The 19,332-nt window shown below is 42.7% G+C and overlaps 2 protein-coding genes across 4 annotated transcripts in view; both read right to left on the bottom strand.

Moving 5' to 3' along the window:
* LOC135518335 (rab-like protein 6) overlaps nucleotides 1-11,740 on the bottom strand; it is a 37,647-nt gene extending 25,907 nt beyond the window's left edge. The window contains exons 1-9 of one of the 3 annotated variants that reach the window (XM_064943434.1): nucleotides 11,605-11,740; nucleotides 9,982-10,228; nucleotides 9,678-9,830; nucleotides 8,583-8,717; nucleotides 8,044-8,090; nucleotides 6,109-6,165; nucleotides 2,286-2,377; nucleotides 1,020-1,160; nucleotides 440-545 (exon numbers count right to left, since the gene is read on the bottom strand). In XM_064943434.1, coding sequence (XP_064799506.1) covers nucleotides 440-545; nucleotides 1,020-1,160; nucleotides 2,286-2,377; nucleotides 6,109-6,165; nucleotides 8,044-8,090; nucleotides 8,583-8,717; nucleotides 9,678-9,807 — 708 coding nt within the window. In that variant the 5' untranslated portion in view covers nucleotides 9,808-9,830; nucleotides 9,982-10,228; nucleotides 11,605-11,740. Of the gene's footprint in view, nucleotides 1-439; nucleotides 546-1,019; nucleotides 1,161-2,285; nucleotides 2,378-6,108; nucleotides 6,166-8,042; nucleotides 8,091-8,582; nucleotides 8,718-9,677; nucleotides 10,229-11,604 lie in introns of all 3 variants that reach the window. The other 2 variants (XM_064943436.1, XM_064943433.1) reach the window with 2 other exon arrangements.
* A 301-nt stretch (nucleotides 11,741-12,041) lies between these two features.
* On the bottom strand, nucleotides 12,042-19,049 carry aldh7a1 (aldehyde dehydrogenase 7 family, member A1). The gene is made up of 18 exons (XM_064943437.1): nucleotides 18,782-19,049; nucleotides 17,753-17,806; nucleotides 17,264-17,329; nucleotides 17,082-17,162; nucleotides 16,747-16,870; nucleotides 16,028-16,160; nucleotides 15,737-15,781; nucleotides 15,444-15,521; nucleotides 15,201-15,298; nucleotides 15,060-15,101; nucleotides 14,755-14,849; nucleotides 14,518-14,602; nucleotides 14,274-14,380; nucleotides 13,646-13,762; nucleotides 13,350-13,447; nucleotides 13,009-13,082; nucleotides 12,856-12,931; nucleotides 12,042-12,527 (listed from the first exon to the last, which is right to left on the bottom strand). Exons 1-18 carry the CDS (start codon nucleotides 18,974-18,976, stop codon nucleotides 12,473-12,475), a joined length of 1,623 nt encoding a protein of 540 aa, XP_064799509.1. The 5' UTR covers nucleotides 18,977-19,049; the 3' UTR covers nucleotides 12,042-12,472.
* Nucleotides 19,050-19,332: the final 283 nt, after the last annotated feature.

The raw sequence follows: 19,332 nt of genomic DNA, 5'->3' as shown, positions 1-19,332 counted from the left end.
GAAAAAGGGGGCCTTTTCCACATATTCCATAGGAATGTTGAAGATGCAGCCATTTTATTTGGACTGACCTGCAGCTGTAAGAAGGGGATGTTGAAGAAGCAGACATTTTATTTGGACTGACCTGCAGCTGTAAGAAGGGGATGTTGAAGAAGCAGCCATTTTATTTGGACTGACCTGCAGCTGTAAGAAGGGGATGTTGAAGAAGCAGCCATTTTATTTGGACTGACCTGCAGCTGTAAGAAGGGGATGTTGAAGAAGCAGCCATTTTATTTGGACTGACCTGCAGCTGTAAGAAGGGGATGTTGAAGAAGCAGCCAGTTTATTTGGACTGACCTGCAGCTGTAAGAAGGGGATGTTGAAGAAGCAGCCATTTTATTTGGACTGACCTGCAGCTGTAAGAAGGGGATGTTGAAGAAGCAGACATTTTATTTGGACTGACCTGCAGCTGTAAGAAGGGGATATTGAAGAAGCGGTGCAGGTACTTGAGGCCAAAGCCATTCTTCATGGAAGATTCAGCGTAGTGGATGTAAGAAGAACCTGGAGGCCTGCAAATGCAAATGCAAAGCAAGTAGAGGACATATCAGGACCAGTGGTGTAGCGGAGGGTAAATGAAAGTAACGCAGTTCACCCACCTTTTGCAGAAAAATGCATTGAAAGTATAGGGAGCCAGTACAGCCACTTATTATTTCACCACTACATCACTGATCAGGAATGTGTTTCATGAAATCTATTGACAAAGACTAACAAAGCTAGAGATTTCAATATGATTAGTTCAGGGGTTACAGCGCAACACTCCCTTAAAAGTGTCCCTTCGAGACAGATATTTCTGCATGTGAAGGACGAGGTGAGTGGTGTAGCACTCTGTAATAGATAGAGGAGGGTAGAGAGTTTTGCACACTTTTACCATTGGAGAAGAAAACACTAAAGTGATACACTCCTGCAAAGCAATGACCATCATAACTCCTTGAGAGTTACAGAATGAGTCAACTGTACCCCGCGGCAGTTGTGGAACCCCCTACCTGTTGAGGTGACAGAGGAACTCTCGGGTGTCGTCGGGCAGGATGACCCGGTGTTCGCCCATGTCCCTCTGGTTGCCCAACACACAGACAGGCACGTGTGTAGGCACTTTGGGCAGCTCCCGCACAATGTAGTCAAATGTCCTGTGAAATAGACCCATGACTTGAGCGCAAAATATAAGCTAGAGGGAAGAATGAAAGGGTATTGTAGTCGGTTAATTGTTAATAAATATACAAATTAAAGAGGGATTCAAAAACACTCCCGTCTTGAGATTTATAAAAATGGTGGCCGTGTCTCAATAATACTGTAATAATGTACTGATAATGTACTGATAATGTACTAATAATGTACCGATAATGTACAGATAATGTACCGATAATGTACTGATAATGTACCGACAATGTACTGATAATGTACTGATAATGTACTGTCAATCTTGTGTGGTTCTTCAATATGCAAATTATACTAGTCAAGCTTGGATATCTAGAGATGCAAAACTGGGAACCTTTGATTTATCTTATCAAGAGCAACAGAAAGTAAATTAGTAAACTGAAATACAATATCTTGTCAAACCACTAACTGCACTGTTGGAGCTAGAAACACCAGCATTTCGCTACACCCGCAATAACATCTGCTAAACACGTGTATGTGACAAATAACATTTGATTTGATTTGAAAGCTAGCTGAACAACAATTCCTAAAATAAGCCTTGGTTTAAGTCATTCACAAAGAGTCAACTAGAGGTGGGTTATCAAGTTCTGGCTCTTCAAACAGACACTAATAATCAGAGATACTTTTTTTCCAGTTCTGTGCACATCTTTGTGACCTGGGTCAGATAGTTGTATCACTGGCTGTCACACACTGACCTGGGTCAAATAGTCGTATCACTGGCTGTCACACGATAGTCGTATCACTGGCTGTCACACACTGACCTGGGTCAGATAGTCGTATCACTGGCTGTCACACACTGACCTGGGTCAGATAGTCGTATCACTGGCTGTCACACACTGACCTGGGTCAGATAGTCGTATCACTGGCTGTCACACACTGACCTGCGTCAGATAGTCGTATCACTGGCTGTCACACACCGACCCGGATATAATTGGATTCTTGACTGTCTAGTTGCCCTGTAGCCCATGTCACTTTACATGATGTGTGTTGGGGGCAGGGAAGGAGAAACAGAAAGAAAGCCAGACAGCGAGAAAGAGAGTGATCTATAAAAAGAAAGAGGACAGGAGAGAGATAAAGAGAAAGACAGAGAGGCTCACCATTGTTTGGTGATGTCGAACATCATGATGACTCCATTGCAGTTCTTGTACACGTCCAGGAACTCTGCATCCAGAGCCATCTCAGTCTCATTCTAGTAACACAACAGAGGAGAAAACCATTCTCCATTAGGCCTCATTGATATTCAGAGCTATGTACAGCGCATTCGGAAAGTATTCAGACCCCTTGACTTTTTCCACATTTTGTTAAGTTACAGCCATATTCAAAAATTATATCTACACACGATACCCCATAATGAAAAGCAAAAACAGGTTTTCCAAAATGTTGAACATTTATAAAAATAAAAAAAAATCACGTTTACCTAAGTATTCAGACCCTTTACTCAGTACTTTTTTGAAGCACCTTTGCCAGCGACAACAGCCTCGAGTCTTCTTGGGTATGACGCTACAAGCTTGGCACACCTGTACTTGGGGAGTTCCTCCCATTCTTCTCTGAAGATCCTCTCAAACTCTGTCAGGTTGGATGGGGAGCGTCGCTGCACAGCTTTTTTCAGGTCTCTCCAGAGATGTTCGATCGTGTTCAAGTTCGGGCTCTGGCTGGGACACTGAAGGACATTCAGAGACTTGTCCCGAAGCCACTCCTGCGTTGTCTTGGCTATGTGCTTAGGGTTGTTGTCCTATTGGAAGGTGAACCTTCGCCCCAGTCTGAGGTCCTGAGCGCTCTGGAGCAGGTTTTCATCAAAGAGCTCTCTGTACTTTGCTCTGTTCATCTTTCCCTCGATCCTGACAAGTCTCAGTTCCTGCTACTCAAAACATCCCTACAGCATAATGCTGCCACCACCATGCTTCACCGTAGGGATGGTGCCAGGTTTCCTCCAGACATGACACTTGATATTCAGGCCAAAGAGTTCAATCTTGGTTTCATCCGACCAGAGGCTCTTGTTTCTCATGGTGAGAGTCCTTTAGGTGCCTTTTGGCAAACTCCAAGCGGGCTGTCATGTGCCTTTTATTGAGGAGTGGCTTCCATCTGGCCACTACCATAAAGGCCTGATTGGTGGAGTGCTGCAGCGATGGTTGTCCTTCTGGATGGTTCTCCCACCTCCACAGACGAACTCTAGAGCTCTGTCAGAGTGACCATCAGGTTCTTGGTCACCTCCCTGACCAAGGCCCTTCTCCCCCTTTTGCTCAGTTTGGCTGGGCGGCCAGCTCTAGGAAGAGTCTTGGTGGTTCCAAACTCCTTCCATTTAAGAATGATGGAGGCCACTGTGTTCTTTGGGACCTTCAATGCTGCAGAAATTTGGTACCCTTCCCCATACACGTGCCTTGACACAATCCTGTCTCAGAGCTCTACGGACAATTCCTTCAACATCATGGCTTGGTTTTTGCTCTGACATGCACTGTCAACTGTGTGACCTTATATAGACAGGTGTGTGCCTTTCCAAATCATGTCCAATCAATTGAATTTATCACAGGTGGACTCCAATCAAATTGTAGAAATATCTGGAAACAGGATGCACCAGAGCTCAATATCGAGTCTCATAGGAAAGGGTCTGAATACTTCTGTAAATAAGGTATTTCTAAAAATAAGGTACTTCTAAAAACCTATTTTCGCTTTGTCATTATGGGGTATTGTGTGTAGATTGATGAGGAAAAACATTAATTTAATAACTTTTAGAATAAGGCTGTAACATAATAAAATGTGGAAAAAGTCAAGGGTTCTGGTATACTTTCCAAGTGCACTGTGTGTGTGTGTATATATATATCAATAAATAAAAGGTCTATATACACTGCTCAAAAAAATAAAGGGAACACTCAAACAATACAATGTAACTCCAAGTCAATCACACTTCTGTGAAATCAAACTGTCCACTTAGGAAGCAACACTGATTGACAATACATTTCACATGCTGTTGTGCAAATGGAATAGACAACAGGTGGAAATTATGGGCAATTAGCAAGACACCCCTAATAAAGGAGTGGTTCTGCAGGTGATAACCACAGACCACTTCTCAAGTTCCTATGCTTCCTGGCTGATGTTTTGGTCACTTTTGAATGCTGCCGGTGCTTTCACTCTGGTGGTAGCATGAGACGGAGTCTACAACCCACACAAGTGGCTCAGGTAGTGCAGCTCATCCAGGATGGCACATCAATGCGAGCTGTGGCAAGAAGGTTTGCTGTGTCTGTCAGCGTAGTGTCCAGAGCATGGAGGCGCTACCAGGAGACAGGCCAGTACATCAGGAGACGTGGAGGAGGCCGTAGGAGTGCAACAACCCAGCAGCAGAAGGAGCAGGGGGAGCACTGCCAGAGCCCTGCAAAATGACCTCCAGCAGGCCACACATGTGCATGTGTCTGCTCAAACGGTCAGACACAGACTCCATGAGGGTGGTATGAGGGCCCGACGTCCACAGGTGGGGTTTGTGCTTACAGCCCAACACCATGCAGGACGTTTGGCATTTGCCAGAGAACACCAAGATTGGAAAATTTGCCACTGGCGCCCTGTGCTCTTCACAGATTAAAGCAAGTTCACACTGAGCACGTGACAGACGTGACAGAGTCTGGAGACGCCGTGGAGAACGTTCTGCTGCCTGCAACATCCTCCAGCATGACCGGTTTGGCAGTGGGTCAGTCATAGTGTGGGGTGGCATTTCTTTGGGGCCCGCACAGCCCTCCATGTGCTCGCCAGAGGTAGCCTGACTGCCATTAGGTACCGAGATGAGATCCTCAGACCCCTTGTGAGACCATATGCTGGTGCGGTTCCTCCTAATGCAAGACAATGCAAGACCTCATGTGGCTGGAGTGTGTCAGTATTTCCTGCAAGAGGAAGGTATTGATGCTATGGACTGGCCTGCCCATTCCCCAGACCTGAATCCAATTGAGCACATCTGGGACATCATGTCTCGCTCCATCCACCAACGCCACGTTGCACCACAGACTGTCCAGGAGTTGGCGGATGCTTTAGTCCAGGTCTGGGAGGAGATCCCTCAGGAGACCATCGGCCACCTCATCAGGAGCATGCCCAGGCGTTGTAGGGGGGTCATACAGGCACGTGGAAGCCACACACACTACTGAGCCTCATTTTGACTTGTTTTAAGGACATTACATCAAAGTTGGATCAGCCTGTAGTGTGGTTTTCCACTTTAATTTTGAGTGTGACTCCAAATCCAGACCTCCATGGGTTGATCAATTTGATTTCCATTGATAATTTTTGTGTGATTTTGTTGTCAGCACATTCAACTATGTAAAGAAAAAAGTATTTAATAAGAATATTTCATTCATTTAGATCTAGGATGTGTTATTTTAGTGTTCCCTTTATTTTTTTGAGCAGTGTATGATTTATGAAATATAATTTATATCCAACTCATTTACATGTAAGGTTGATAATAAAATGGTTATATAAAAACCATCCTCCAACCAACAGAATCTTGAAGTCCTTTCTTGTCATTGCAATTACTAAAATATGTCATATAGCTAATTATAAGCTGTGTGGTTCGAGCCCTGAATGCTGATTGGCTGACAGCCGTGGTATATCAGACCGTATATCACAAGTATTCATTCATTTCTACTGCTCTACTTACGTTGGTAACAAGTTTATAATAGCAATAAGACACCTTGGGGGTTTGTGGTATATGGCCAATATACCACAGCTAAGGGCTGTATCCAGGCACTCCGCATTGCGTCGTGCTTAAGAACAGCCCTTCACCGTGCTATAATTGGACATATTACACATGACATGGCCAAGGAGACTTCATGCTCTGTTATGAGCACTGGTCAAAGCAGGGGGATTCTCTTTTGGTTGTATTTTAAAAGACATGGTAAGAAATGAAGGTAATTTGTTATTGATGATTAACAATCATATGGCACTTACCTCCAGGGGTTCATTCTCCGTTTTCAGCATTTCTCCTCGCTTCTTGCCTTTCCCTGCAGTGGTTGGGAAAACAGGAGATTACAATTAGCGAGGCAGAAAAGCAATTAAGGAAAGGCACTTACCGTGGTTTCACACAGAGGATGTATAGCATACCAAAATGTATAAGAGGAAAGACAACACACACTTGAAGTAGCAGTGGGTAACTATGCTAAAATATGTAGGCTTATGTGCAAATCAATTCCATGTGTCTAACATATTGATCATTTATCAATATGGGTATTTGCTCATCCGCAACACATATAGGCAAGCAAGTTATATTTTTCTCCAGGTTTATTGTGATCCAGAGAAACTTAAAATAGTTTAATGTTTTTCATTCAGCTGCCATTCTGTTTGGCAGAAAGAAGCTGTCCCACCCGAATCATAAAGTCTATTTATAGTGTGTTGTGTTTCTGTGTTTGTATGCTGACTTCACCAAATGAATGTCCATGTAACTGGGCAATAAAGTATATCATATTGTATCGTATTTATAATCAAGATGACAGAAAAGCAGGTCACGGTTTCAAAATGACACCTAACATATTCAGCTCTCCACAGTGTTCACTACCTGTCATTTAAGGAGGAGAAATGTCAAAACCAAGGCATTCATCTACCTGCAGCGCTATTTCAATAGAATTATTATGCACGCTATTCCATCAACAGTCTACATTAAAGGTAAACTCAGCAACATGACATCATACACAGCGGGGTGTCTTCCTGATTACATTTATCAACAACCACGTCATTTAAATCTGCCAAGTCTTATCTCTTCAATTGATGCCCTCCGTTGAGACAATAGAGGCAGTAATCTTGGCAGATTTGGTTGTTGTTCATTTCTGTAAGCAGGAAGTTGCCCTGCTATGTACAGTGATATTGTCATATCTCTTGGTCTAACTTTAATGTTATCACCACTATTCTACCACATAGGCCTTATAATCCCAACCCTTCAGAGTCCCTTCATGGTGCAGTCATCTTCATTTAGGCTACTTATCGCCAAACCACTCAAGTTTATTTATTTACAATAGAACAAAACCATTGACCATGGCTACAACATGGCCACACAGCACTCCATGTAAAGCCCAGAATATGTTTCCAGAAAGCACAGCACACAGGACAAGATGTCAAAGTCAGTGCAAGGGCTGATTCCTACTTGAGATACACAAGTGCAACTAAATAAATCACACATTGATATCAATAACAGATTGACATAAATGGGAGATTTCCACAGAAGTGGAAGTTTTGTTGTAGATCTCAGGTTAGGACTCAGTCCGAGCTGCACAGGCAGTCTAGACTAGTTCACAACCACAGGCTAGGCTACCTCTCACCTAAGCCCTCAGGAGGAGGCTTTTGGCCTACAGAGGTGACAGGAGGTAGAAAATGCATGAGAAAACACCAACACGAATGGCAAAAATAAAATCAAGAAATGTTTTTTAGTTAGTTGAAATTACTGATTAATCAAGACAGACAGTCAGACAGACAGACAGACAGAGGTAGAACAATATGGCAGTGTTATAGCTTAAATTATGTCAGTGTATTTGTAACAGATTGACTGTCAACTAACATTCCATGGAATTCAATGCGAACAAAACTACAGATTGTACACAGTTTTTTATGAATACCTCATTTTGCTGAATGTGTGTTTTACATTCAACAGGAACACTTAAGTAAGCTTTCTTTAAAGAAGTGGTTGGCCAAACGTAAACACACTTCTGCAGAGACGCAATGCTGGTAGAGGCTTTTGTTTTAACCAAACAATGCAGTAACACCAGATTAAGTTAATCTTAAATGAAAATACTATTTGGCTAGAACAAGAGCCTGCACCCATTCCTATCTACCGCAGATGACATTGGTCACTTTTGCTTTACAGCAAATCACATTGAGCAACACTGTAGGCTCACCTTTGTCCACCACGTCCCAAACTTCCACCTTGACAACGTCGTCTGTCGCTAAGAGGGAAAAAACACAATCTGCAATCACTAAAATGCCTTTGATCATAAGAAAACTGTAACAAGTCAGACAATTCTGAATCAACAGTTTGGGAACATTTGACTACAGCTTTCAACATTCCTATGGTTAAAAACTGAAGGTTTGTTTAATCCTTCGATGTTGTTTAAAAGTCACATCTCAGTACATAGGTCTATACTACGATGCTATTCCCTCTGTAGAAGCGCTTTTGAAGGGCTTGGGCAGTTGTTTTCTCCATACGATACACATTATAGCTCATAGACTTGACAGCATGTACAAATAACATTATAGTATATGCCATTTAGCAGGCACATTTATTCAAAGCAACTTACAGTCATGTGTGCATACATTTGACGTATGGGTGATGCCAGGAGTCGAACTCACTGTCCTGACGTGGCAAGAGCCATGCTCCACCAACTGAGCTACAGAGGACCACTCGTGTGTGGCTCTCACACAAACACACGGCATCTTACTTTTATAGTTCCAGTGGATGCTGGAGACCTGGATTTCTTGTGTGGGGATGTACTCTTCCAGAAACTTCTTCCCCTGTAGTCGGTGCCATAGGGCACTCTTTCCCGTGTTCCGGTCTCCGCGGATGATGATCTTCACTAAACGAGACAGAGAGAGAGAGGGGGAAAAGCAGGGAGACATTTTTGTGATATTATTTAAGTCCCTCATGGAGAGAATGCAACAATAACAGAAATCAAGGAAGTGCTTGAACTCTTCCTGAGGAATTTAGGCTTAGGTACGCAGACTGGAGTATGCTAACTGGAGTATGCTAACTGGAGTATGCTGACTGGAACCCTATCACTCCTATTGATTTGAGCAGACAATGCTAATGTTGTAGCTAAATAAACAAACCCAAATCGTGGGTGGCTAACTCTCCAGGTCCAAACACTACATTCTTGGTAGGCCTCTTCATAAAATGTTGTTGATTTGTATTTTGGGTGAACTAACCCTTTAATGTGAAACAGCATGTGTGCCAGTATGTTTCTGCTTTAGTAGTCAGATAAGACAACGTTGTTGAGCGCAGAAACAGTCAGGTACATAGCTTACGTAAAACATAATATTCCTTCCAAATGAATGGCTGCAGGCATCCTGCTGCAGGTATGGAACATGTCAATGTTATTGACATTCAAAAGACAAGGCCTAAACAAACAATACTTGTTTCGACCCCATAGAAAAATAGACCATTGGGTAAGGTGATCAGATAGCCATAATTCATTTTTAATTATCTTCTCTAATGTAGTCCTACAACACTGTACTTACAGAGCTCTGTGTGAGCACAGAGTATGAAAAAGTCAAACTGTTTATAAAATTAGCTAACATGAAGTCATATGAGGACATAGTAAGCTTTTTTAGGGTTTTTCAAGTATTTTCTTTTTCTCCTATTTATGCATTGGCCATAAAGACGAGTGTAGAACAAGTCAACATTATTTGGTTATGAGTTAATATGAACAGAATATGAACAGAATATGAAAGTGAGATTTCCACTGGACAATTACTTTAAGACAACATCCCTGGCTTCAGGTCTTCTTGATTTCACTTTCAAGAGCTGAATTACTTACTGTTATACTGTACTCCCTTGGCAAACCTTCTCTGTAGGCTCTGGTTCATTGACTGCAAACCAGCTGGAATGCTTTTGTTTCCTAGCTGGCCAGGCTCGGTGCCCACCAGCTTCTTAAGAGCCGAAAACATTTTGACGGTCCTCTTTGGGAACTCTGGATTGATACAAGAAGTTGTCCTTTAGTGTGTGTGTGTGTGTGTGTGTGTGTGTGTGTGTGTGTGTGTGTGTGTGTGTGTGTGTGTGTGTGTGTGTGTGTGTGTGTGTGAGAGAGAGAAAGAAAGAGTCAGTATCCTGCAGACACACACCGAAACATCAAGTGATTATTTTATACGTCCGTCAAAAATCGACAGGTAAACCAGAGTCATGATTTATGGTCTGGGATGTCTTCATTTTGCTTTCCAGTTCAGTAAATCGAGGACAGTTTGGAGGCCTCCTTCACAAGAAGCACCTGTTCTATCAAGCAAGGTGATACTTTGTCAAACAGTCTTCAGTGATTGAGGCAGTTGGTTGCATTCTAATAATAATGTTCAATGGAATCCATCAAGTAGATATCTGCAAAAGAGAGACAGAAAATTGAAGAACATTCATGGATTTTTTTTAACTTCACCCACATGTTCATACAGGGAGAAATGAAGCAGTACCTGGTAAGTATGCCATATCAGATGGTTTAATTAATCAAATCCCATGTTGTTTACAGAGTACCACAGTATGAGTCATAATACCCATAGAACCTGGAGGTCAAACAGGGAAATGGTTCCATTCATTTTTCCCATAAGAGATTATAGAAACACTTGGAATAAGGGCTGTGTTTTGTGTAGGCTACTCTGGTGTGACATTTTCACAACTGTGTCAATGTCTCTAGGACAAGGAGACTTATCAATATGTACGCCTGTATTTACCCCCCAAAAACAAAATGCTAAATGTGGCTATCTTAAAGAATTACAAATGCCATGATCTGAAAGAGACTGATGAATTGAGGCAAAGGTAAGAATCTCTGGATTAACTATCTAATGTTAGCTGAATGTAGTAATTAATAAATTGGCTAACTGTATTTAAAAAAGGACAATTCTCTGAACTGTCTTGTGCAAGTTTTAAATTGAAACAATACCTGTTAGCAAAGATGTCAGCTAGAAATGACTTGCAGGGATTTGTAGTTTTGCATGAGGTCTACTTTGATGCTAATTAACATTTTCGAATCTGAGTGAATAGGGCAGAATATATTGATACGTCACCTTGCCTGAGAGAGATTCGCACGGTTATCAAAATATCACGCCAGTGTAAGCCTACATGAAATACAGACCTTATTTTTAAGTGTTTCTAAAATACCCTATGGGAAATATTTATGGTGGAAAAACAATTGGGACCCTTTCCCCGTTTGACAGTTAGATGTTATGGGTATTATGAGAACTCCACTGTGGAGCTCTTATACACGTCCTAGCCCATCTGAAGTTGTCAGGTAGCTAGAAGTGTTATGAATTCAGTAGAGCAGAATAAACGAATAATTTAAGAGGAATAACGACGTTTCTATTCATTCTTGCATTCGCTGACTCGTTTCATCCATGGGCTATACAGCGCTTGTCATTCTGTGCACCCTTTCTCACACGTGTCACATCAGAGCCTGAGCTGACATCTAGCCAGCTGTATAACGTTGTAAGCTAGTTAACTAGTTACCTAAATATGCAATAAAACATTCCACAAACAACCTGCCGAGTGCATACTACGACAGCCCGATTTACATTCGTGCATATCCTGGATTTGATCCACTGTCTTCTGCCCGTGTTAACTGCTACGTGTCAAGACTGCCCACGTTCATTGGTATTCAATTCTGCCGTGGCTAACATAGCTAACTAGCCTAGCTATCCGTCACAACATAGCTGTCACATCCTCGTCTTCTCGACCTGTGTTTTATCATGAATTCGTTAAATTACCTGACAGTCAGCCACCGAACAAACCATCCCAGCCCAATGGTTTATGCAAGAAATCTGGGAATCATTCATTTGAAAGCAATAAGAGCCATTTCCCTAGCTGGCTGCTATCCTTCATCATCCCGACGACAACTGCAGAACATCAAGAAGAGGAGTTGGATAAACCTTTATTTCAGGCTCAATGGTGCCCCTAGTGGAGCCAATATATGGCGAGTACACACTGTACAGTACTAACACTTGTTGGCAGGCATGTCGTTTGTTTTGCATTATGTAACAAATGGACCATATTAGGCTACATGCACCTTTACACCCCTTAATGAATCATGTGAAATGGGAAGTGATGTGATTCAACATTTGCACACATGTGCCACACATCAATATAGTGCTTGTCAAATTGTTTTGCTGTCTGCAATACAAATCTGATAATATAAATAAACATCTTCCCAAAACAAAAGGCATTATTTATTTGTACAAAGCACCTGGTACAGTATTAGAAAGCAGAGTTAAGTACTACAGTTAAGTGCCAAACAAATTGCACACAACTAGGGTGGTTAGTTCTATGACCGCTTCAGCCAAATATAACATCTTTACAATAGAAAAATGGGAGTATTAATTTTCCATTTCCAACCAACCCCTAAAGTCACAAAAAAAATATACTTGAACCGCATTCCACCATCATGACCAACCCAAAACGCACCCGGTTGCCCCACTTGGCCAAGTCCAATTATTCTTCTGATTGTAAAAGTTGCTAGGACAGAAGTTTAGCATTTTGGAGAATAAACTATGCAAAGTCCAAATGGTTAGTTAGTGTTTCAGTTTCCCTTGTAGATTCATCAAGGTTGACTGGGTCCGGGTTCCTTGTGTGCCCGCTTCACTCAAATTTGATTCCTTGAGCTAGAGGAAGATCCTTGCTGTAGTTGATAGTGCTGAAGGGGGAGGAGAACAGTTAGAATAGGAAAACTGTGTCAATCAAGTATCCACCCCCCCCCCCCTCCCCCTCAATGCTCATTTACATAGTCTGTAATCGTTCCAACCCTTTATAAAAGGAGTATGATAACCCAAATATACCGACGGGAGACCCAGGTAAAACCATGGTTTATAGTGCGGTGAATTTGGGGCTTACGCATTAAAGAATTTACATGGCAGTGTTCCAACTGTGATAGAGGGTCTGCCATAAAGATAAGATGTGGAACAAACTGAAATATTTCTGTGCGGTGTAATCTGGCAGAGAGCATTTTTTTTTTTTTCACTCACCATGTGGACCTTCTCATGTACTGCTTCCAAGAGTCGCTGCCTGACTCCCGTCCACCTCCTGTGTGTTTCTCCCCACCTGGAAACAAACACGTCAGCAGTTAGCCTAATGCACACAGGGAAGCCTACAGACAGAAGGACAGACAGCCAACGTACCGAAGGCTCCTCCAATCTCAGCTCCGCTGGTAGGAATGTTGACGTTCACGATGCCGCAGTCCGATCCTTTAGGTCTAGAGGAAGAAAGCATCTTTCCAATGAATAGGCCTACCTCCACTTTCCAATGTCTACTACACCACTTAGACTAGATGCTATATTGCACTGTACACACAGCGTTGTGTACTGTGGTCCACCTGAGACCGTATTCTTGTTGTCCATCAAGTGGATCAAACCTGTTTTCAAGCTAAGACCCAGTCCTCAGCCACAACCCAAATCCCACTAACATTCAGGAACCACGTCGCCTTAGAAGGACTTCTTCATACACAACACCCAGCTCTTACCCCAGCCAGCGGAAGACTCGGCCCATGTCCTTGGTGAAGATGCTGCTGGAGAGGCCCTGCTTGACCTCATTGTTCCAGGCAAACGCCTCCTCCTCAGTCTGAGTGGACAACAGATAAGAGTTAGCAGGGATTTGATTTGACCCCCCCGAATAACCAAGAATCAAAATGAGCCAATAGCCACCTTCTCGGGTTTTCAACATTGCACAGGGTACAGTTTACCTGGTTGAACCAGACTAAGTGCAGTGTTACGTCTCCTTTAACCAGGCTCCTGAGACAGAAGGTAATGGATGCCCTACCTGGAACTTGAGGACGTAGAGGATGGGGACAAAGGTCTCTGTGTGAACGATGGGCGCATCGTGAGCCAGCCCTGTGATGATGGTGGGCTCCACGTAGTTTCCAGGACGATCCATCACCTGGCAACCAAAACAAACTCTGATATTCCCACTTTTCAGGTTTCATTTGACAGCTATTGCGTACATTAGCAGATAACGGTTTCTGGTCTTACTTACGGTTTCTACCGGGTTCCAAATTGATCCATTGATCATTTGTGCTAGAGCTAAAAGAGTAAAGGATTGTGTAGTGCAAGTGTCATTTTTCAACTTAAGGCGGTCCTCAGGGTAGCCCAGTGGTTAGAGCGTTGGACTAGTAGCCGAAAGGTTGCAAGTTCAAACCCCCGAGCTGACAAGGTACAAATCTGTCGTTCTGCCCCTGAACAGGCAGTTAACCCACTGTTCGTAGGCAGTCATTGAAAATAAGAATTTGTTCTTAACTGACTTGCCTGGTTAAATAAAGGTTAAAAAAATTAAATTATAATGGCATATAAACATGACTTTTATTTAAACAAGTTTTTCTCCTTGAGATAAAGACTACATAACAGCCCACATCACACAGAGGTGCTCTATGTATACAGCAGGAGCACAGTACCTTTCCTCCACACACTACAGTGCCACCCTGTTGCTTGGCCTGTTCGATGGCTGCCAGGTACTGGTCCACAGCCTGCTTGGTGTGGAGCGGGCCGTACATAGTGCTCGCTGTAGGGGAAAAGGGCGTGCGTCTATATTAAAAACATGCACCATGTTATTCACACTTGTATTGTGGTCACATGTTCAGCCATCCTTAGTATGGAAGTTGAACAGAATTTGCTGATCCATTTTACAGAAGCACTTACGGTCCCAGGGGTCTCCAATGCGGACTTGTTTGTAGGCTTTGGCTACTCTCTCCACCACTACGTCATGGATGCTTCCGTGCAGCATCTAAAACAAAGTCACCAGTAACTTTAAGGAGAAAGGGAGTGTAAAATCATTTAAACAGGGCCTTGGATTGTAGTTCAGAGTGTGACTGCTGCATGTGTGCGTTTCATTGGTCAGATATGAGCATAGTGGTCTATATGTTGCCGTCAACTTACCAGCCTCCTGGTGGTGGTGCAGCGCTGTCCAGCAGTTCCCACAGAAGCAAAGACGGCAGAAGGCACCACAAGGTTCAGATCAGCATCCTCAAACACTGAAGACACACATATTGCCAACTGAGAAACATAACCGTATATATACACACACTTCCTGAGAAATTAAATGGACAGGCTATTATTCTCAGTCGTAATTATCATACCATTCCGTGCTAGCTACTCTGAGGCAATTCATAATATGTCTGCTAATGCATGTATAACGTCGCAGTATCATGACAATAATCAAGCTAGTGTCTTCAAGCCCTTACCTATGATGGCGTTGTTCCCGCCAAGCTCCAGCAAATTACGACCTGTACAAAATTAACACTATTAAGTCACCTTAAATAAATAAAGCAATGCGTCCCAAATGTGGTCAAGTTTGGTTGAGAGGTGAAAAGGTGCCGACTCACCAAACCTCTCCTGCACCAACATGGCCACCATCTTGCCCACGTGGGTGCTGCCAGTGAATGAGACCAGGTCGACGCGCTCGTCCTTCGACATTGCTGTGCTGTGGGGTCGAAAGAGAAAAGACTAGTGTAAGAAATATGTTGGACACTCCCTCTTGCCTACATCCAATAAAATCCTTTTGTATTTCTAGGGAGTAGTGTACCAGGAGAAAGGACAGAAGACCGTCACTAGGGGAGGGGACTCACCCGATGTCAGCGCCACCGCATGTCATGGAGCAGATGGCACCTGGCAGGTTGTTTTGCTCCAACACCTCAGCCACGATTCTGTCGGAACACGCACGGACACAACTGAGCACAATCCAACTAAATCCTACACATCTGTGTGTTGCTGAAAAATGGTTTGGTGGTCTAATTGAGCCTTGTCTATTTTGGAGTATGAGCAAATGTAGTCTACATTCTCTCTTCAACGTGACAGTAACTAAAATAAGAGAATTTGCATTAACTCTTCAATCTCTGATAAAATACCCCAAAACACCTACTTGGTTACAGCTACACTGGTTAGAGGGGTGGTGGGAGCTCCTTTCCTAGAGGAAAATCAACAAACATTTCAGAACTGGAATAGGAGCTGTGTACATTGCCATAATGTGTACCTGATTCCCTTCAAACAGGTTTGAGTCCTTATAGCTTAGACTTTGTCCAATGGCAGAAATTATTTGCGACATGGTATAAACAAAAGACATCACTAAAATTAAACTGGCAGAGAAAGACTGATACACACTATAATTTCAATGATGTAGAACAGTTAACAGTGTGAACCTATAGGCACTCACCAGAGGCAGACGTTGCCACAGATGAGGGCGATGGCGTTGTTCCAGCCGTAGACGGCCACAGGGAAGTTGAAGGCTGTGATGATGCCCACCAGACCGACAGGGTTCCACATCTCAATCAGCGCGTGGCCCGGTCCTAAAGAGACATCACATTACTTCAAATTGACAAAATTGTATTTAACACCACCATTTCCTATCCCATGATTCTCTAACATCCAACTACAGAACTGGAAAAGTATTGGGTGTGCAGGCTTGTCCTCCAGTCTTTAAAAAAAGTACCTTTATTTAACTAGGCAAGTCAGTTAAGAACAAATTCTTATTTTCAATGACGGCCTAGGAACAGTGGGTTAACTGCCTGTTCAGGGGCAGAACGACAGATTTGTACCTTGTCAGCTCGGGGGTTTGAACTTGCAACCTTCTGTTTACTTGTCCAACGCTCTAACCACTAGGCTACCCTGTCGCCCGTGGGCCCGTATCCACAAAGCATCTCAGAGTGCAGATCTAGGGTCAGTTTAGCTTTTTTAGATTAAAATGAATAAGACTACAGGGACAGATGCTAGATATGTGGCCCTGTTCACAAGTTTGTGGTGAGCAACTGATGAGCAGGATCAGGTGTGTTCGAGCAGAAATGGCGCAAAAAGCCTCTGCACACTTTTCTTAAACCAACAACCACCCTTCGGTAAATAAGACTATATTTAATGGATTGTTAACTGCAGACTTACTTTCAGAGGGGAGAACTGGACCACCGATCATGCGAGACAAGCCAACAGCGTAGTCACAGACGTCAACGTATTCCTGCACCTCGCCGACTCCCTCAACATAGATCTTTCCCATCTCCAGGGACACCTACAAACAGAAAACAGTTTCCCTTTTGAGCACTGCATCCCTTATTAGCATGGCTCTGTCCTCTCCCCTGAAAACACCAAAGAGACAAGCTCTAGCAAGGTAGTGTCAAAGTCTACGGAGCTGCTATGAATCTCATCATCGTAGTTATGTTGCCCTTTTACTGTGTGATTGCAGCCAAGACTACAGCGGTCACATTTGTGATAGGTCTTACCAAACTGCCCAGGACTTTGATCTTTTTCCTCAGTGCGTCACCAATCTGACGCACAATCTCTCCTCTTTTAGGGGCAGGAATCTAGATTTGACGAGAAAATGTGATTTTTAGTGTTGGCGTGTTCAAAAGGTGAAATGAAATGAGCAATGAAGACACATTCTTGTTTAAGCCACCATACTTACATCTGCCCACACCTTCCAGGCATCCCTCGATTTCTGTACAGTTTCTTCATATTCTGCCATGGTTGCCTGAACAGAGGAAACAGTATCCAGGAACTTCACTACATTAACATTTTGCATTGGGGTCAGTAAGGCTCCTTTAAGAGAGACGTTTAAAAAAAAGTATATAAAGTAACTTTGAATCCAGGTCAGATGATTAATATTGGACTCTTGATCTTTAGGGAAGCATTATGAATATAAACCTGGTTTGGCTCGAACAAGTAGCAACTGACGCCTTGAAGACAAGGCCATTCAGAAGCTTTTGTAAAATGAGAAGGTCGGCCATTTTAAACAAACAATGTTGACATTTGGGTGAGCAGAATTGAACAGAAAACCACAATTGGGGCCATGCACAATTTCTATGTTAAATTGCAAAATGGTAGCAGTGGTTTATATTTTTTTAAATGGTGACCGTGGTATACTGATAGAACTGTGAGACCTTATTGACATTACCTGGCGTACTCTGGCAATGGGCTCATTGTTGGCAGGGCAATATGAGGTGATGACCTTGAAGAAAGAACACCGATTAGAACACCCCACCACAGGAGCAGGGACATTATTACTGAATACAGTTCACAGCCTTTGAATTGGATACTTCATTGCTATCTGAAGCCACTAAGATAGCAGTGCACTTTTCAACACACACTGTCCACTACTTATACTTGACATTATGTAGCTTACTCTTTATACGTTAGTCTATAAATAATACAGTAAAAGGGAATGGTGTCGATGGGTTATACCATGATACTGCCTGACAATTGCATTGGGGGTTAGTGAGAATAAATTACTAAATTTTCAGTACAATTGAATCAAATTCAACCTTCTATCATATCTGGCCGATAGGTGTCACTGTAGGGTAAGACATGTGCAGTGCGCAAAAAAATATATAAACGACAAAAGAAAACTGAACTTCCTACAGTTTACATTTACAGTGACTTCATAACTGCCTCGTTAAATACTGTATGTCTGTAAGTGTCATGTAATAGTTTGACAGCTGTAAATCTGTGGCACGGCTTTTTGTTACCTGTAGAGACCATGTGCTAGCTAGGTAACGTTATGCTAGCCAGCTCGACCGCGTAAAGTAGGTTCCTGTAGTCTCAAGAAACTCGACGACGTGTCTAGGTAGCAAAGTAAACCAGCTACCTAGCTAACTTAGTTTGCTATGCTAACCAAGTACAGTGGAGACATATTCGCTGAAACATAGCTACTGAAATTGGTTGAATTTGATTACTAACGCTACATTGTATAACCTATTAAAATGTGTCAATGAATTAAGAAACTCAAAAGTCAAAGCAACAAACTATTCGGACAAGTTTGCGTAACATTTTGATCTGTCTCAATTGTCAAACTTGGGCTTTTAGCTTAACGTACTAAGCAAAGTCCACTATGTGGCCTAGTTAGCTTGCCGATAATGTCTGGATTTATATTTAGAATTCAGGACCCACAGAACGTGTAGCTAGCTAATCCCCTTGCATGTTTTACCTCTCCTTTGCCTCCCCAGTTCCCGTTGTAAACACCGTCATTATCCTCACTCAGGCCTAATTCTTTCAACCAGGCATATTTGGGCTGGTTTATCAGAAGTGTAGACATGGCTGCTGATTGTTGGTAGCTGATAGTGAAAAGTTTCTTTCGAAGGGCCCAGTGCCGTACAATGGTTAATGTGAAGCAGCGCTGCATGGTTGGATATCCGGTGCAATAAACGGCGTGCTCCGCCAGTTCCACTTGGGCCTCGTGACATTCGCCAGTGATTGGTTTATGCGCGGCACCTCCTTCGGACATAATTTGTGAGTACTATCCGGGATCCTTGTGGCGTTCCTACTCAATACCTCTTATCTTACCCTAACCCAGTAGTGTAAAGTACTTAAGTAAAAAATACTTCAAAGTATTACGTTTTTGAGGGTATCTGTACTTCACTTTACTATTTATATTTTTGACAACGTTTAGTTTTACTTTACTACATTCCTAAAGAAAATAATGACATTTTCACACTATACATTTTCCCTGACACCCAAAAGTAGTCGTGACATTTTGAA

Source organism: Oncorhynchus masou, chromosome 28 (assembly GCF_036934945.1).
Source record: "Oncorhynchus masou masou isolate Uvic2021 chromosome 28, UVic_Omas_1.1, whole genome shotgun sequence".
Lineage (NCBI taxonomy): Eukaryota > Metazoa > Chordata > Actinopteri > Salmoniformes > Salmonidae > Oncorhynchus > Oncorhynchus masou.
Note: the sequence above shows the minus strand (reverse complement) of the source record. Positions and strands in the feature narration are given on the sequence as shown.